This window comes from Chroicocephalus ridibundus, chromosome Z (genome assembly GCF_963924245.1).
Source record: "Chroicocephalus ridibundus chromosome Z, bChrRid1.1, whole genome shotgun sequence".
Classification (NCBI taxonomy): domain Eukaryota; kingdom Metazoa; phylum Chordata; class Aves; order Charadriiformes; family Laridae; genus Chroicocephalus; species Chroicocephalus ridibundus.
In genome coordinates, this window is record NC_086316.1 from 50,468,133 (window position 1) to 50,487,084 (window position 18,952).

General features: G+C 39.6%; 1 protein-coding gene across 1 annotated transcript in view; it reads right to left on the minus strand.

Annotated features, from left to right (window-relative positions):
* Positions 1–1,733: 1,733 nt before the first annotated feature.
* Positions 1,734–18,952, minus strand: part of SH3GL2 (SH3 domain containing GRB2 like 2, endophilin A1) — a 99,476-nt gene continuing 82,257 nt past the window's right edge. Inside the window, exons 4-9 of the mRNA XM_063321450.1 lie at positions 14,896–15,039; positions 12,929–13,062; positions 11,443–11,601; positions 9,848–9,951; positions 5,978–6,108; positions 1,734–3,453 (exon numbers count right to left, since the gene is read on the minus strand). Coding sequence (XP_063177520.1) covers positions 3,254–3,453; positions 5,978–6,108; positions 9,848–9,951; positions 11,443–11,601; positions 12,929–13,062; positions 14,896–15,039 — 872 coding nt within the window. The 3' untranslated portion in view covers positions 1,734–3,253. The remainder of the gene's footprint in view (positions 3,454–5,977; positions 6,109–9,847; positions 9,952–11,442; positions 11,602–12,928; positions 13,063–14,895; positions 15,040–18,952) is intronic.

Consider the following 18,952-nt stretch of genomic DNA (forward strand, 5'->3'; position numbering starts at 1 on the left):
CTTCGAATCCCTGGATCACACCCTTCATCCTACCACTGAAGCTTTAGATGCAAACTTTTGTCAGCCCTGGTAATCTCTGTCTCGGCCAAGTCAGATTTTGATTTTACCACCTGAGGAATAAAGCATTCTTCGGGGATTACTTGTGTGAGACAGAGAACAGAAGCAATACAGAACTACCAAGAATTGTGTAACATGTCAAGACCAGGCCCATGTCATCAAGTGATAGTGCGTAACAGATTGTTTGACTATCTGTGCATTCCTTCTGGCACCATTTGTTGAAAGATGCAACAGTTCCTTACACCTTAAAAAATATGCCCCCTCAGCAGGGTGGGACAGCACTGCACACCAATTATACATTTGCTCTAAATCATGTAAAATTATCTCTAAGATAGTTGCCCTATGTTTGCACGGCCTCCACAAAAACTACAGAATAATAATCTGATAAAACATGGGGGGCCCAGGGCCAGAAACGTGTCTCTTGGATCCAGCGGCACTAGCCTCGATAATTAACATAGTTAATTAACTATAATGTAGTTCTTAACTGTAGTAAATCACCATTAATGCATCTGTTAAAAGTTTCAGGGCCATTAGATTTGAAACAGATACTTCCAATCACTGACAGAAACTTACTTAAAGGCCAGTCCTAGGATTTAGGCCAGAACTGCAATAAAAAGTAATGGGAGTTCTGTATACATATGTATTTTTTTTTTTATTAGTTTGGGTTGGAAGGGACCTTTAAAGGTCAGCTAGTCCAACCCCTGCTGCAGTGCGCAGGGACATCCTCAGCTAGATCAGGTTGGTCAGAGCCCCATCCAACCTGACCTTGAACTGAGCCTTGAATGAGGCTCCATCTCTGTCAGACTCGGTCTTGTTCCACTCTGTCAGTCTCTGTCAACGTGTATAGGGACATCCCTTAGATAGGCCTACATGGTTATGTGACAAGGTGCTGGCAGTGGGGGCTGCAGGGCAGCCTCTGTGAGAGGCTGGAGCTGCCTCATGCCCGACACAGCTGGTTCCAGCCAGCTCTAATGGATCCACCACAGGACATGGCTGAGCTCCTCAGGCAAGACGGTGGTGCCTCAGAGAAAACATACTTAAGAAAGGGCAAAACACACTGGGCAGAGGAGGAGGGGGAAAATAAAGGAGTGAGAAACATCAGAGGGAACACCAAGGTCAGAGCAGGATGAGGAGGCAGCAGTTCATGACACACCAGCAGATACTCACACCATGGCCTGTGCAGGGACCAACTGCTGGAACAGCGGAAAACCAGGAGGAGGAAGGAGGAGCAGAGAGGAGCTGTTATGGACTGACCAGAGACCTCCCATTCCACATCCCCCTGCACTTCTGGTGGGGAGGAGTCAGGAAGGAGTGAATTTGAGCTTGGGAAATGGTGCGGGAAAGACACCATTTTAAGGTTTGCCTCTCAGTACACAAATCTGTTGTATTTGGTAATAAAATTGTTTTGCTTGTGACAGTGACCAGTAAGCAATGTCCCTGTGTTCATCTCAACCCACGAGCTTTCTTATCCTCCGACTGAGGAGGAACAGTGAGGGAGCAGCTGGGTGGGTGTTTGGCTCTTTGACACAACATGTGTACAAAAAAGAATATAAAATGAAATAAAATACTGTGTCATATGAAAGAAAAATCAAATTATAAGTTACCATGTCTTAAAGCTTTACTAGAGAGTTTGTGAACACCATCATTCTTTAATGTGAAACAACCTGTATCCACAAGATTGCATGCTGGTCTTCATGACATTAATTTAATATGCTCAGTGTTCCGTTTATCCTGTTTATCATGGCCATTATATGCATGACTTTTAATTGACTGAAGCAATAAGATGATGACAAGAAAAGTATTTTTCACATTTGCAGCAAATGAGGAATATGCTTTCTGAAATAAAATTCTTGTTAGCTGAAGTTTGCACAACAGATTTGAGAATATCAAAGTAATAATCCACAACATTATTCTAGTTATTCTCTCAGCATTTATTTGAAATATCAATACTTTCCATGATATAGCTTATACATTAAGCAGTAGGGAATTGTCTTCACATCATTCAGTACTGAAGTGGCACATTCGAAGCAGCACATTAAATCTCTGAAAGAGTCTGTACAATTTAGATAAATAAAACTCTGGGTAACTAAACTAACAGAACTTCTGCAACTGTTACCAAAAGATTGCCAAGAAGCTAGGCACAGCACTGTACACACAAAGTGCAGGAAGGAGGAACACAAGAGAACCAACTAAACATATGGGAAATGTTTTTGCATATACGGCCACATGTCTTTAATTGCTCAACACAAAAAGATAACAAGTTTTATTTCGTCCTCATTGAGGGCAGAATATGCACAAATGATGTTTGAAGAACACATGGTAGACAGAAACAAATGAAGCGTGGGTCATGTTTGGTTGGTTACTGTATTCCTCAGTGAAGGAGTTTACAAAGGATATCTGGTGCTTAAGCAGCATGATTTTGTGCCAAGACTTGACTAGAAACAGTTAACAAATGCCAGTTTTATTCCCCATCTTGCCCTCTTACTGGCATTTTGGTGAGCATGCTAAAGGTTCCTGAAGGGCAAATTCAGGTGGGTTGTGGTCAAAGGTTTTACTATAGGAATCCCCATTTTATGGTTTACAGTTTACCTCTGGATGGAAATAGGCCTTTTAACAATAATTAAGAACAAAAAAATGAGCAGAGAGCAGCAGGACACACAGTACAGTGGTTCACTTTCTGAGAAACCAGAGGGTCTACATCTACGCTGTCTCTGTGAGAACAGTAAGCCAGTTTGGTTGGAAGATACAATTCTGGTTAGTCCATGTTAGACCTGTGCGAACTGTATCATTAGGAAGAGAAAGATGGAACGGTAAGAACTTTTCCCTCTTTTTATAGAGAACTAAGACTGAAAAGTAATACAGTGGTGATAGGCATTATCTTCCCAATACCACCTTCACCTCCTGCTACTTCACTATGAGATACCTGCTTGCTTGCCATCATCTTCCCAGCTTCATCTCAGTAATGACTCTGGTTACCACCAGGCCAGCATGGCCAATAAACTAACCCGCACTATGCTGGCTCAGAAGATACCACGCATCACCACCACATAGTAGGACAACACGTAAACCAAAGATGCTCAGTGGGAAGCAATGACTCTAACCACTGCAGTTTGCACTTGTAAGGTGTAAGAAGCAGCATTTTGAAAGCAGTGGTACTGACACAACTATCTGGGTCTGAGGTGGTGGATCAGCCATCCTAATTGGGTAATGGAACTAGGATATCGACATAGTTGATAGGAAAGAAACCTGACTGGCCATGAAGCATACCCTCATACCAGTTTTCATCAATCTGGTTAGTGAGGGTAATGATATCACCCTCTTTAAATCCCAGCTCCCCTTCATTTTCTGGTTCAAAGTCATACAGAGCTCGGCAGCATGGCTGATCCATGTGAACACCTATGGAGAAGAAACACAAAGAAGTGATGTGCTTAAAAATCTCAACAGTTACGGTATCCTTTTTACCATTATACCTACTACAGATTTTGCTGTTTGTGGTATCATTCGTGTGCTGATGACAGTTCTTTGAGAACATCTAAATTTGGCCTGCTAAACTTCATTTGAATACAGCTAGCAGCTTTTGGCAGCCTTCAGTTTTCCTAAGTGACTGCTTATAAATGTCTGAGAATCCTATAAGAAACAAGCTACAGTAAGCCCACACCTAAAAGCATGGCTGCAATCCATTTGGAAGCTATTTTTTATCTGTTTACAAAACACAAAAAATGAAGCAAAAGCCCTAATGTATTTCCAGCTTTACTGGCAGAGACGCTTTGTCTGTTTACCTCAGGTAAGCAGTGTAAGGGGTAGCTTAAAACAACACAGTGAAGATGTAACTGTGTCTTTGTCCTATATTTGGGAACTTCACTGGTACAGCTATAATGTAAACCCCTGTGTATGCTCCTAATCCTCTGAATTTTAGAATGAGGTTCCCAAAGACCTTTTCTCCCCATTCCCACAAAATGATTGCAGAGTCACCAGGATAGATTCAGAACAAGTCTGAAATGGAAAGCTTTCTAATATGTTAGTTCATGAACGTCTGACCATAAACCCTTTAGGATGGATATTGTTAAACCCTAATGGATATTATTGTAAGTCATTCGTTAGATTAGATTTCCATACATTATATGAAATTAATAAATATTCATCCCATTCCCTGTATTCCCTACTCACCCACCCCCCAATGTCTCTATAGCTTCAAGTTTATCATAAACAAAACTGTTACTGGTCAAAATATTTAGGATTTAGCCACACTAAACTGTAAGGAGTCTTAGATCCCTACCTGATTTTCCATAGTAAAAGTTCGTGCAGTTCCAGTGGTCAGAATGAACTGACACATGCCACTCCACCATAATGGCAGTTCTAAGTACACCTATTGCAGCTTTTTCATGTACACTGGCTTCAACATGAATAACTGTTAGATTCAAACTTATTGCACATTCATTTCAACCACACACTATAGCTAGAAGGCCCATGCTTGAGCTATTTTAGGACAAAACCACTCCATTTCTACAGATGTCAATAGAGCAAGTTTTTCAAATACCAGATTTAATTTATTAAATTCTGTAGTGAAATCTTCTTTAATTTCTTTACATATTGCTCAGAGTGTATTTTGCTTTATTTGTCATGAAGACTGTTTTGCTGGCACAGCCTTACAACGTGTGTTTGGTATGCTCATTGCTACTAGCTGAAGTTTCGAAGACTTAATGAATAAAGCATAGAAGATCGGAGCTTCGAATGAACCAACGTAAACATTAAGGAATTTTCAAAGAAGGTGTTTTTCAGAAACCAATAAACACTCCAAACGAAAGAACCCCTATTGAAGAAAATGCTAAATACTGCTCTCTGAAGAGGAAAACACAAATGCTGAAGAGACACAGGAATATCAGTCTGCACTGGCTTAGCACAGACAAGTGTTCATAACACTACAAAAAAGAAGTGAAGAAGAAAATTACTGGTGGCATGAGGACAGCTTTAGCATGCAGGACTCAAGCCACACTCACGCACAAGGACTCTTCATTGTATCACCATCCTTGCTAGCATAGTGAGGAAGTTACTAGGAGTTTGCAAGATTATGAAAGACAATTCCCAGTTGCAGGTGCCAAAGGCAGATATCACAGCTGCCTGTACCTGGGAGAACATCAAACATTCACAGCAGGATGTGACGGGAAGGAAAGAAATCCTGATTAAAGATCTAGTGAAAAAAATCCAGTCTTGCAAGGTGGAGTGTGCTAGCAATTGTCACTGAGGAAAACTGGAATAACTGAGATCAGGGTCTGGACAGAGGACAGCACTCACCATAACATGGGATAACGGATCATTACTTTGAGAAACAAATAATAAGGCTTTCTTAGTATGTGCTTATATGAATTAAACTTATTTAAGATAATAATTATGCACAGACATAGAAATGCTTAATCTTGCTTGTGTCACTTACGATTGGACAAAGAAAATAACTCAGATGGCTTTGTTTTTCTTTTTAGTGATTTTTACTTTCAGGGTCTTTGTGTTGTAAAACCTGGTCTTAAAAAGCAGGATAAGGTTATGGAGGTTTTGGAGAGGTTCAAGGTTCTGCATTTTCATTGAAAACTTGCTATTGTTCTTTCGGTTTCTAAATGCCTTTTTTGTAAAGACCTATTTTTCAAGGTGAATTTAGTACAGCAGCATCTCTTTTGAGCTTCTAGGACTAAGGACATTTTTGACCCAAAGAAACATTTAAAGCAGTGGATGATCCACCCTTGTTCTCCTGCCTGGGGATGTGAATACTTTACAAATAAACAACAGTTCGAACAGCTCTCTCCTGTACCATCCTTATTCTCGTTTTCCCTCACTATGGAAGAACTAATTTCTAGAAGAAAGCATGGAACTTCTGCATGTAGCAAAACTTCAGAGTTGGCTTTTCTTCTCATGTTGCTACTCCCATTACCTGATGGTTTGGGTGTGGTGGCATGGGATATTCCTCCATTGTGCTGAGTATTGTCACCAGTTGTGAAATCCAGGCTCATACGGGGTTTGGGCTGATATTCTTTCCTGGGCTGAGATGATGCCTCTTTTATTCTGCCAAAAAATCAAGTTAAATGTCAAGAGTTAGTTTCTTTTTAACAGATGAAATGCAACAAACATCTTTATTTCCATGGCTGAAGTTCCCACCCACCACTCATCCAGACTAAACAAGTTTTGACATTTGGAGTAATTTTTTGTTTACAACACTAGTTTAAATTACCAAAAACCACCTGAAGTGATTACGCCATGACGTTGTTATTTTTTTTTCCTTCTAGTAGCAGAGCATTTTGTCTAGCTTCCTTTTGCCTAACAATAACAAAGAGCTTCTAATGGAGAAAAACTTGTTATGTGATTATCAATGCTAACAGAAGGGCTGTAAAAACATCCCTGCTCTCCTTTTTAGCATGATTTTTGCTTCTGTCCCTGGCAAGCCTTAACTGTTCAGTTGGCCGATGCCAACTCTTGTCATTTTGTGAGGAGACTGTGTGGGAATGTACTGACTTCAGCTACAGACATTGTTAATTTGTAATTTGGAACACTTGTTTCACAAAGGCACACAACTGCAGTTTTCCTGACTCTCAAAATAAAACCATTATGCATCATTCATTTCAACTTATTAGTCTAACTGAAAAAACTAGAATTTCTAGGAAAGGCTACATTTTCAGATTCCAGGGTAAAATGCAGGGAAAGGATGATGTCGGATTCAGAGCAGCTTATGCAGTAGAACTGCCACAAATATTTCTGATACTGCATATGGAAGAATACTTGAGTCAAGACCTCCATATTTAAAGGACAAGTTGATTTCTCTAACCTTCTCTAGATCTGCCACACACCTGCTGTTGGTAGCACATTTTGATTTATCTACTGAAAATATCTGCTTCTAACTTAACCAGTTTTGGTCCTGATAACAAGGTTTTTCTCACAATCCAAAATAATATCAATAATAGCCCCCAGAGACTGCTTTTCTTCTTCATAAGCAAAAACATAAGCATATTAAAACCATAAATTAATGAAATTGTCAAAATAAGGTTAAATAGAATTGTAGAATCATAGAATTGGAAGATTAGGGTTTGAAGGTACCTTCAAGATCATGTAGTTCCAACCCCTTGCCATGGGTAGGGACACCTCCCACTAGACCAGGTTGCTCAAAGCCCCATCCAACCTGGCCATGAACACCTCTAGGGATGGGGTATCCACAACTTCCCTCGGCAACCTGTTCCAGTGTCTCTCCACCCTCACAGTAAAGAATAATTTCCTAATATTCCTAATATCTAATCTAAATCTACCTTCTTCCGGTTTAAAACTGTTACCCCTCCTCCTATCACTACACTCTCTGATAAATAGTTCCTCCCCACCTCTCCTGTAGGCCCCCTTTAGGTATTGGAAGGCCACTACAAGATCTCCCCAGAGCCTTCTCTTCTATAGGCTGAAGACAGCTCTCTCAATCTGTCTTCATAGGAGAGGGGCTCCAGCCCTCTGGTCATCTTCATGGCCCTCCTCTGGACGTGCTCCAACAGATCCATGTCCTTCTTATGTTACTGGCCCCAGAGCTGGATGCAGGACTCCAGGTGGGGTCTCACAAGAGTAGAGTAGAGGGGCAGAATCACCTCCCTCGACCTGCTGGCCACACTTCTTTTGATGCAGCCCAGGATGTGGTTGGTTTTTGGGCTGCGATCACACCATTGCTGGCTCATGTTGAGCTTCTCATCATCAGCCAACACCCCCAAGTCCTTCTCTGCAGGGCTGCTCTCAATCCATTCCCTGGCCATTCTGTATTTGTGCTTGGGATTGCCCCAACCCATGTGCAGGACCTTGCACTTGGCCTTGTTGAACTTCACGAGATAAAAAGGCTTTGCTGTGTTTCACTCGTTCACAGAAGTTACTTTTTCCAAATAGTAAAGTTTTGAAGAAAGAAATAAACAAGTTATATCACACTTAATACTTCTGTGAAACAAACATCATTTTTTACAGATAATGAACTAGAAGTTGACAGTTCTAGTGACTTGCTAAAAATTACCCAAAAGCTCAGCATGAGCCGTGTTTCTTAAGGAAAGAAACATCTCCAAGGAAACGATTCCTGCTCCCAGCTGCTTTGTCACGATAGTCTGTCTTGAAAACTGCAGCCTCCTTTTTCTTGATGAAAACGAGAGTTTAACAGGAAAAGCCTTTGCTGACCTTCCAAATTTTATTAATTTTATTCTAAGTCTCCCAGTGTTTGCCGATTTTCTGAAGTCCCAGTTCATGGAATCATGGTATTTTAAGGAAGTTTATGCCTTCCATTAATGTGTAGAAGAAAAATGAAAATTCTTGCACCTGCAGTTCCTGAAGAAAGTTTTGAAGCCTAATCTAAAGCACTGGCACCAGCATATCACAGTGCTCTAATTTGTGTCCAGTGGTGTGGACAAAAAATGATGATTTAGCCATCAGATTCTTTACAATTAGGGATGCATAGTAAGTTTATGCCAAAGATATACTTCAGCTGATTTGTAGTAGCAGTCTGATGCAAAGCTCTTGAAAAGCTAAAATCATTCAGAGCTGAAGCTTAAAGCAAAGATACTGACTGTTTATCGGAAGTTTCAAAAGGGCAACAGATTATCTGAATTGATACAGGAAGTGAGATCTCTTGCAGAGAGAGGAATGTTCAATTTATGGCATAACTTAGGGAGTACAGAACAACCCACCTGCTCATGAGGATATTTTAATGCTTCTGTAAAGTAAGTGAATTGCGGTATTCATTTGGAAGTGCTGAAAATCATTCTGCTAGCTGTTTAGACAGTACTACAAACTGTATCCAGAAACAGCCTGCTGGGCAGCCTACCTAACCAAAACAAGTGCTGCTCCTAATTCAAAGAAATTTTAAGACTTAGAACTTGATGAGGCTTGCAGACTGCATGCTCTGAGGAAATTAACACTGACAGACCCAGGAGTACCAGAAACTAGATCTACACTAATGACACCAGAAAACAGCAAAGAATCATGCACGATAAAAAGCTGCCTTCACGCAGTAAGTGAACATTATCTGCTCTTGGGAATTATGTTCAGGAAGAGACTTCCAGAACCATGTGGACTAAAGAAATCTTTCCTGTATGTTAAGTTTCCTTGAAGATGGACGTGTGTGGGAAGCTGATAAATTTTTACAAACATTTTCCTCATTTCAATCTGTTTTGTGTTGACAGAAATAAAAATCCTTAACTAAAAATTCTAAAATTCTATTAAAAAAATTTTATCAATTCTGAGATAGCATTCACAGTTACAGAAAAGGGGATGGCAGAGGTAAACTCAGTTAAGCCTTGTATCAAGCTTGATGTGGAATAAATCTGGAAAAAAGGACTATTTAGTAAGGTGGCAAATGATGGGGGTCTCACTACCTGGCTCAGGAAGATCTTCAGGTAGATGAGAATGTATCAAGATACTCTATTTCAATAGCAATCATTAACATATCCTCTCAGAAAGACTACTTTTTGAATACATGCAGGAATGGTAAGGAATCCAAAGTTGTAAGTCCCACTGACTTCCAATATTTATAAACAATTGCTATCACTTAAATTCCATTTAACAGCTTTACTGAGCTGAGACGCTTTCCTGAACTCAGACCTCATTCAGTCATACCCAGAAGCATATGCACCTCCAAAACATATAAAGCTCAGCTTGCAATTCCCTAATGAAATGGCTCTTCTTTCTATAAACATACAATTACCAACCTCCAAAAGATAATAGCATTGCATTCCATTAATAGGTTTCTGCCTCTGTAAAACCAAAAAACAATTCAACAAACTTAGAAAAAGTGTATTACCTATCTTCCAGCTTAGAAGTAACTCGCTGTAGGATCTGTGTGGCCTGCTTGTGGTACTCCAGCTGGGCTTGTACAAGAGCAGAAAGCTGGCTCACTTGCTCAATCTGAGGATTGACATTAAAATATTACATCTCAGGCGAGTACTAACAGCTCAGCAATAGCGAATAAAGACCACTGTCACACTGACACAGCAAAGGCAGTTTTACTTATCTCTCTAAAAACTTCATTTATCTTTGTAGTTCATAAATAGTTACGTATCGGTCTTTGTTCATTACCAGATCTAGTTATGGCCTGATCTGGAATGGTAACTGCAGCTCTTCTCCACTGATCATCTCCATGGCTTATTTGCATGAACGGCAGCCTACAGACCTATCTCATTCAGCAAACACTATGAAAGTAAAAATGAGACCGTAATTAGAGCACAATACACCTTCTCCTTCCCTGTCTCTGAGAGGCACAAAACCATAGGGACTATGGTCATGCTTCTGCTGTATTCTGGCCTGTGAAGCAGACCAAACCAGGAAGATACTATGTACTCTTGGACGCAGAATATTTGTAGTGAAGGCAGATGGCATTCTACTTTATGAGGGGAAAAAACATCCAAAACTCTGGTGTGGGCAATGCAATTGCTAGCAGTTTCCATAATGCACAATGCTGCAATGGTGTAATGCAGGCCAGCACTAGCAACTTTGTAGTTGGATGTTACTACAAAGGATTAAAACTACAAACTTGTTATACTTCTTTCACTTCAGCACAGATATATTGATTTCTAACAGGCAAACATTTTCAAGTTTGTTATGGCTCCTCTACAGCAATCTGGTAACAAAATGAAGAATTAAATTAGGTGCATATTTAAACTTTAAATAAATCCAATCCTTTACTTCAACAGAAATCTTTAAACTGAGTTTCCTTTGACTACATATTCTGTAAGACAGACTTGAGCTGAAACATTTTTTTCCTCCAAAGAGATATTTTCTTCTCACTTGATTTTACAGTTTCAACATTAATTATAAATGGAAGATTAAAAAAAGCCAATAGATGCTCAATCCTAAACCAGTCTGTATGCAAGAATTATGCTGCAGAGTCAGATTTGAGCAGTCACATTAACTTTGGCTTTCCTACGCACTATTGCATCTGCAGAGACCATGGGGTTGTGAGTTCACCATCTCTGATCTTTACCAATCCTCTCAGCAGCCCACATACTTCAGTAAAAGACTTGGCTCAAACCCTAAAACCACAGCTAAGTACAAGTCATGACTTACATTTACATAATTCTAAGAAGGAGGATATTTTGGTTTTGTAAGTAACACCATGCAGTTAGGAAGCACAATGATGCTACAGAGGATTTATGTTCTTTAAATCAGTTACCTATAAAATACCTATAAAATTATTCCTACATGTGCATGCTGTACATGGCTATAGCTTCTGAGTCCACCAAGGAAGCAAGTGCTTCTCCATTGTACAATGACAGGAAACTGTGCTGTCATGAATTTAGTACGGCTTTCAAATTTTAGACTGCTTAGACTGCCTTCACTGCTGAACCAGTATCTTTCTCATTATAAGATTCAGCTCAAAAATTAAAAGGGGTATCTCACATCCATCTCCAGAAGGTTGAACATGCTTGACTCAGCAATTTCTTTTGATTCATCAAATTTCTCCAGAGCTTGACGAAGTTCTTCATCAGGGAGCTTGCCTTGCCTTTTCTTTTTGTAATCAAAATCCAGGCGTCGACCCTCCATTTTCTTTAGGTGATGCTAAAAAACAAAAATGCAAATGCAAGCACAGAAGAAAGGATGTTCCCCAGCTCTCCTTGCACTGCATTGTAATCAGGTAGTCTGTGTATACTTGCAAGCATGTGCTGTTTGCTGTATATCAACCCTTCCCCAGAGGGGAGAAATACAGAACAATGAAGTAGGTGGTTTTATATATCATTGAAGCAGCAATGGTGCGCTGCTGTCTAAATTACAGGCCCTCAATATTAAAAAAAAAGGCCACACAGATGGATAACTGCAATTGCCACCTGTATAAAAGATACACAAGTTTCTAGCTATTTAACTCTGATGCAGAATTACCTGAACACTATGGCTTTTCCCTAGATGTTTAAGAGAAAATTCTATTAAAAGCACAAGTTAGTACATTTTTGCGTGTGTAATAGTTCTCATAAACAAAGCAACACAGAAAATAATTTTAGCATTTCTATCAGACCACCAAAGGATCTTAATGTTATATTCTATTAAATATTTTCTAGTTCGTTAACTGACATAACATTCATGTCAATCTGTTTAGCAGATGACACATCAAGCTGGCCAGAAGTTAATGCTACCAGCATAAGCAAAAATACTTCAGGTATTTACTTTCCCTCGGAAGAATAAATTTGTCATCTATTATCATATTCATAAGTTTGGCAACTTTGTAAATTGTATCAAACTGCCTATGACATTTTTGTTCCACATACATTTAACAATATGAAAGCTTTACTGAGCTCAGAAGAGCAGTTACTTATACAGATACGCATTTGCTGAATTGGGAGGCACTTTTACTTGCACAGATATAAAATTCGTTTGTGTCCGCAGAAGTTTGTGTGCAAACAGACTTTTCTCTGTAAGTGCTGGCTGGTTATTAGATTACTAATTATGTAATTCATGCAAGTAAACTGTGCTTGTGTTCAAAATTCCTGGGAATATTTCAGATAGTCTTCATACAGACAAAAGAGTAGAGCCAGTCTAGAGGCAACTATCAACCCTCACATGTCATACACTAGAAAATTGAATGTAAACATCTGTTCATCTGTTTAGTGAAATGAGCTTTCAAATGGTAAGATTAGAGTACTGCTCTAGGATTAGACGCCTGCATAAGCTTGACGATGTTATGGTCAAAAAATGTTAGAATTTTGATCTTTCCCTTTCTAAACCATCAACAAGAGAAACAGAACTGAAAAGTAAAACTCGAGCCAAAAGAAACTAAAATCAGATAATCTGCAAATCTGAAAGCCCATTTTACACTACACAACTTACATAAATTTTGAACATATACACAGTCTACACATTTGGCATTATTAAAATGTCACATTGAGGGCAATACCTGTATTTCTCTCAGATCTTTGTCATGGAGATTCTGAAGCGGGTCAATGAAGTTTTGTTTCACTTCCATGTCTAAAGAGTCCTTAACTTCAGAAAGCTCCTTCATAGCTTCTCCCACATCTGCAAGTGCTGGTCCTGAAAGAAAAGATGTCCAGTTTATCTCAAAATAACTTAGTTCCAAATCACTGTAAAGTGAAACTGAGTCATGGAAATTTCATTTAACTTTTCATTTTAAGTCTCAAGTTTAGGAAAGAAACAGAGTATGGGCACACTGTGTGAAAGGGCAACACGCATTTTACACTTCTGCAGCCCCCAGAGTTCATGCCTTGTAACAGAGCTAAACTTGAGGATCCACACTGCATCAAGACAGCCTCCTCCAGACCCCTCGCTGTCTGTTCATTCCTCCCTCTGGTGTAACATACTAGAAAATAATTATCTGTATTTGCTCCAGTGTTGCCGTTGCCAGACACTAGACTGCATACAAGAACAGCTCCAATCCAAGTTGAGGTCTCTCTGTGTGTATCAGTGAGACTGGTGACAGTATCAAATGTAAAGATTCTTTAACAATTTCACAGATTTTTTTTAATGATTTTTTTTTTTATGAAACGATCAACTTCATACACCTACTCAAGTTCATAAACTTCAATGAGAATTAGCTGCCTTACGAGATTTCCTCCGAGACTAACTTGAGGGGCACAAAAATTACCACTGTGGTTCACCTCCTCTGCATCTGCACCTCACCTCACCTTCCTTGAGCAAGAAGCTCAAAAATACTCTCTTGGTTTGAGGTGTAGGCTGGTGGAAAAAAATCTACTTTAAAAGAATGCAAAGGGTCTGAAAACCAGAAAATGTGAGAAATCAGAAGGAGTTTTGTCTTCCAAGCAGGGAACGCCAGCAATGCACCACAAAACTAGGGAGCCTGCCAGACCTGGATGAAGAGTGACAGCCATAACAGCTGCTATTAGTTAAGAATGCAAAAATAATTGCCATATCTATTCTGCTGTGTGCTACTGCAATCACCATGGAATATACAGCAATTTATGCAAACTAAATTCTATTAGTTCTTCATTTTCCCTTTAAAAATGTGTTTGAAATTTAGCAAATGAGAGGCAACCAATTAAAAAAACCAGTTCAGTCATCTTTAGCACAAATCAACCTAGATCTGCCAAGCTAACTAGTACATTATATGAAACAAACAGGAAAGTACCTTTTCCATTGTGGATGTCTTTATGCCAGGAACAACATTTTATGAAGATTCAAATAGGAAATAGAATTTTCACAGTCCTATTTGAGGGTTCTGTGTGTTACCACATAAAAACAGCCACAGAGAAGCCCAAATAAATAGGACAGAGAGACAAAGGATCTTGTCATGAATGTCATCTCTTTTAGATAGACCTCTACTGTTGAAGAACACAATGTTTAGTCTCTGTTTAACATTTCTATCTCAGGCAGCCATAAACTCATTTGGGGCTTGGATGGAGGAGCAGCTGACAGGTAAGACAGAGTATTCACTAGTGCCTTAAAATGTGGCAGTTGGTCAGAAAAGAAGGTCAAAGTCTAATAAAAATCTACTAGCCTTTATTCCTTGCCTGTAATGAAGACAGTAATACTTATAAGGATTCAGAGGACAAAAGGGTTTTATTGTACACATTCATAGACAATAGTATGATTTCTGAACGTGTACATCCCCAGTAACATAATCCATGACAGAGAGCGTAAAGCCTATATGGATATGGGTCCAAATGAAAACAATTTGACTTTCATCCACAACAAAAAAATCTCTAGTCCAAATCTGCAAAAGATACTCAACAGGCCTAGACCAACGGAGAAGTCTGATGAAGCAGAACTCTGGTGCTTCTTGCAGAAGTTCTTCCTTTATAAGAGCACAACATTTTAATAATGAAAGCTATATCAAATTTTACTACCATTTTTATTGCATTATAACGGAAAGGGAAGTAATCAAGTTACCAAAGTTGCATTCTTCTCCAAGTTCTCGGCCAAATTTCAGCATCGCATCTGCCAGCAAGGCTTCAGCCTGAGGGTAACCTGGTCCCTTTTCCTGGCCTCGTATTTTTGACATAGTGTTGATCATGCTGAGTTTAGCTCTGGAAGCTGAAGCAGGCAAGCGACACAAGTTACAAACATGCAATAGTTTGACTACACAGACAGGAATGCATTCTGTAAATTTATCGGAGCTACCTACAATGTGCCTGAAGGACATTATCTAAGTTTAGGACTGAGCCCTGTTTTTCATCAATTATTTTTAGAGCAAAGGAATGAAATGATGGTCACTGACTTTTCTCTTCTGCTGGTAGAACAGAGAGGAGGCTCTGTCCTGAAATTTAAATCAAAGCTTACCTCAAAATGACTTGGGACAGAAGGAAGCCCAGGAACACTCTCAAGATAGCATTTTTGACACGTGCTACAACTCAGGCAGAAAAATCTTTAAGCTGTCCCAAATTCTTTATCTTAAAATCCTCAGGTACCAGGTGGACAGCAGATTGAGCCTTCCTCTCAAGGAAAAGTCCAGTCTAGGTACACTCAAGATTAAGCTGTGGTGCCCTACATTTTTTTAATGTTTGAAAAATTTTCTGTTGTAGAATACTAAGTAAAACCTACATCCCTGAAAATGATGTCCAACAACCTTTGAAAGACTTTTTGCCTTTTGGGGGGATCTGGGGAAACCATACTTCAATAAGGTTTTCAAGTGAATCCTAAACTTATAGAAAACATGATAGCTTGGAAAAGACCCCTACAATCATCAAGTCCAGCTGTAAACCTAACATTGCCACATCCACCACTAAACTGTGTCCCTAAGCGCCACGTCTACACGTCTTCTAAATACCTCCAGGGATGGTGACTCCACCACTTCCCTGGGCAGCCTGTTCCAATGCTTGACAACCCTTACGCTGAAGAAAGTTTTCATAATATCCAATCTGAACCTCCCCTGGCACAACTTGAGGCCATTTCCTCTTGTCCTGTCACTTGTCACTTGAGAGAACAGACTGACCCCCGCCTCGCTACATCCTCCTTTCAGGTAGTTGTGGAGAGTGATAAGGTCTCCCCTCAGCCTCCTTTTCTCCGGGCTACATGACCCCAGTTCCCGCACCTGCTCCTCAGAAGACTTGTTCTCTAGACCCTTCACCAGCTTCATTGTTCTTCTTGGGACACACTCCAGTACCTCAATGTCCCTCCTGTAGTGAGGGGCCCAAAACTGAACACAGTATTCAAGGTGGGTCATCACCAGTGCCGAATACAGGGGGACATTCACTTCCCTAGTTCTGCCGGCCGCACTATTCCTGATACAACCCAGGATGCTATTTAGCTTGTATTTTATTTCAGATGCACAACTGCAGATCAGAAGAAAGCACACAATTATCACAGTTGACGAAAACAAAGAAAGCAAACATAAAAGTACTAATTTGTTTGATGCTGTGCTTTAGTGAATTTTTGCAACTACAGAATGTGAATGGCCTGCAGAGAAGGAATTATTCAATGGAACTTGACTTCAAATTTTGCCAGCTAAATCCTATTGCCAGCAAAGCTGACTCAATGGGCGTTTCTACCTACGTTATTGTGTATGCTACAGGAGGGCAGCTATGAATGCCTCTGCCTTCCTCCTTGCAAAGGCTTGACTTAGTTAGTATGCTCTTATGAGTTAATATTTCTGTTTACAAAACATTAGCAGCTCACTCTTTGTGTGCTGACTTCACTGGTCAAAACTCAACCTTGCACAACTGAACCTTTCTGCAACAAAGCAAAACATTATCAGACTGGAGTCAAGAAGTGCTTTGCTCTTAGTTTACTGCTGAAAGGGCATATCAAGAGATGGTTCTTGTTGCTGCATATGTTTCACCTTGTGGCATAGAAATGTATGCACGGACAGAGACACAGAAACAGACACAGGAAAATCAGGCAAGTACCACAGTAATTATTATCTCTGAGAAGTAGCTATGAACAGATAACATATTTTATATAGTAATTATGGTTTTGTAAGCTTTCTCACTACGCTTGACTGCCACTAGATCATGCTTTTCAGCATCTGAATTTCTTGACGCCTTCTGTTTCTGCCCACTACAAAACTACAGTCAGCAGACTGGCTGACTGTTCAGTATAAGAAACTGAATTTTAATGAAGTGTCTGGCCTTTAAAAATGGCATCAAAATGACGGTGGCAACAGAAAATACGAAGCATAAAAGAAATTAAGACACAAACAAAATCAGTCAGAATGGAGGCAGCAAGCTGAATTAGAACAGGATGGGAATATTTTCAGAAATAAAAGAAAAAAATGTAAAAGGTAACAAAAAAATGAAGTGGCTATATTCTGGACAGGCAGGTAAGACCAGAAAGCAAAAGATACAGGAAAGAATGAAACAGGTGAAAGGATAATAAGAGAAGGGCAAGAAATAAATGATAAACAGAAGAAAGGCAAGCATGAAAAATTCGTGCTTCAATGATTTATCTAACCATTTAATAATGATTACATTAGAATCCTAATTTAGTAGGAAATTTTAGAATGCATCCACCAGTGGTTTCATTCCACTTTTCTTCTTTTAAAGTTGACTCCAGTAACTTCCATGGGAGCAGAGCTACGCTTGTGCTCAGTCAATCTCAAAATCCCATTCTGAGCCCTTTCATTTCTATTGCTTTATTGTGCTAGTGCCACCTGCTTTCTTCTTGAAGTTATGTTTTAACCTGACTGAGGACAGGTAGAGATGTACAAAACACCGCATGGAAGTGACCTGAATGCTTGGTCTTTTCCTAGTTGCACTCCCTCTTCTTAACATTGACTTTCATGATGTCACTAATGATTCACCTCAATATTAAGTGTTAACAGATTCATGGCCAAAAGAGTTCGAAAGAAACTTCAGCAGTGGGTTCAATTGCTCATTCTTTGTACTTTCCATCTTGTTCATCCTGCACATCTTTTTCTTGAAATTATGGTCATGTACCTCTGCACAGAAAGTCTTTGAGTCTTCATCATGTTCAATTTTAGTTATTTCCAGCTGTCCTTCAGGTTTTTTTCGTAATTGGGAGGAAGTCTACAAAGCTATCTTCTTCATTTGCACTAACCTCATCCTAACATCTCTTTCAATACATTGACTTTTGTCTTTAATATCCTTTTCCCTTCCCTTCCCCTTTCTTTTTCCCTTTTCCCTCCAGCATGAGTTAATTAACTGTTTAGTGAAGTTAGACAATGCTGTATACTTCATTTATTGATCCTTCAAAACACCATGAAGCCAATTGATCTCCAGCACTGCAATACTATGTTATCCAAGGATATTGATGTTTTCAGGGCACATCTTACTTATCAAGGAATGTGTGCTACATCCCAAACCCTATTCTCCCTTCCAAATCCAGGTAAATTTTTAAAGAAAATCTTCTGTTAAATATTGCTGTTAAAGACCTTTTTTGTTAAATTTCCTCCCTCTCCCCAGTGTAATTTTTCAATTTTTTATGAAAATGAGAAAGCAACAGGAAATACTGGAAATCAGCATTTTTGGTGCCCCAGGTACATAGTAATAGAGTTGTAGGGAGAATTTTAGAAGAAATTTTTTATCTTCTTGAAAAAAAGAAGTAATTTTCCATGCAATTCTTCTGACTATAGAGAGCCCTTTTTTAATTGGCATAAAACAATCTAAGATCAGACAAGAGCTGCAAAGCATCAGTGGTCCTTTCGTCTTACCCCATCTGCTACCATTGCCCAGCTGTGGAACGAATAACGTGACCTCATTTGATAGGCAAGAAAGTAAATCTTCCTCCTGCCTATTACAATTTTAATTTTCTGACCCTACTTGCATATGCCACAAGCAGATGAAGGGATGTGTAGCTACAGTATGCAAACTGCTCTTGCCTGCAGCACCGCAAACCTCCATCAGCCTGAGGTGCCTGAAATCACACCCTTAGCTACTTCCAGAAATTCTGCTCTCCGATGTTGCTGTGAGCCTCTTCCATGATTCACAGCAATCATAATCCCTCAGATGTGTCAGTGAGGCAGCCAGAGCAGCTCTAAACAGCCAAAGCT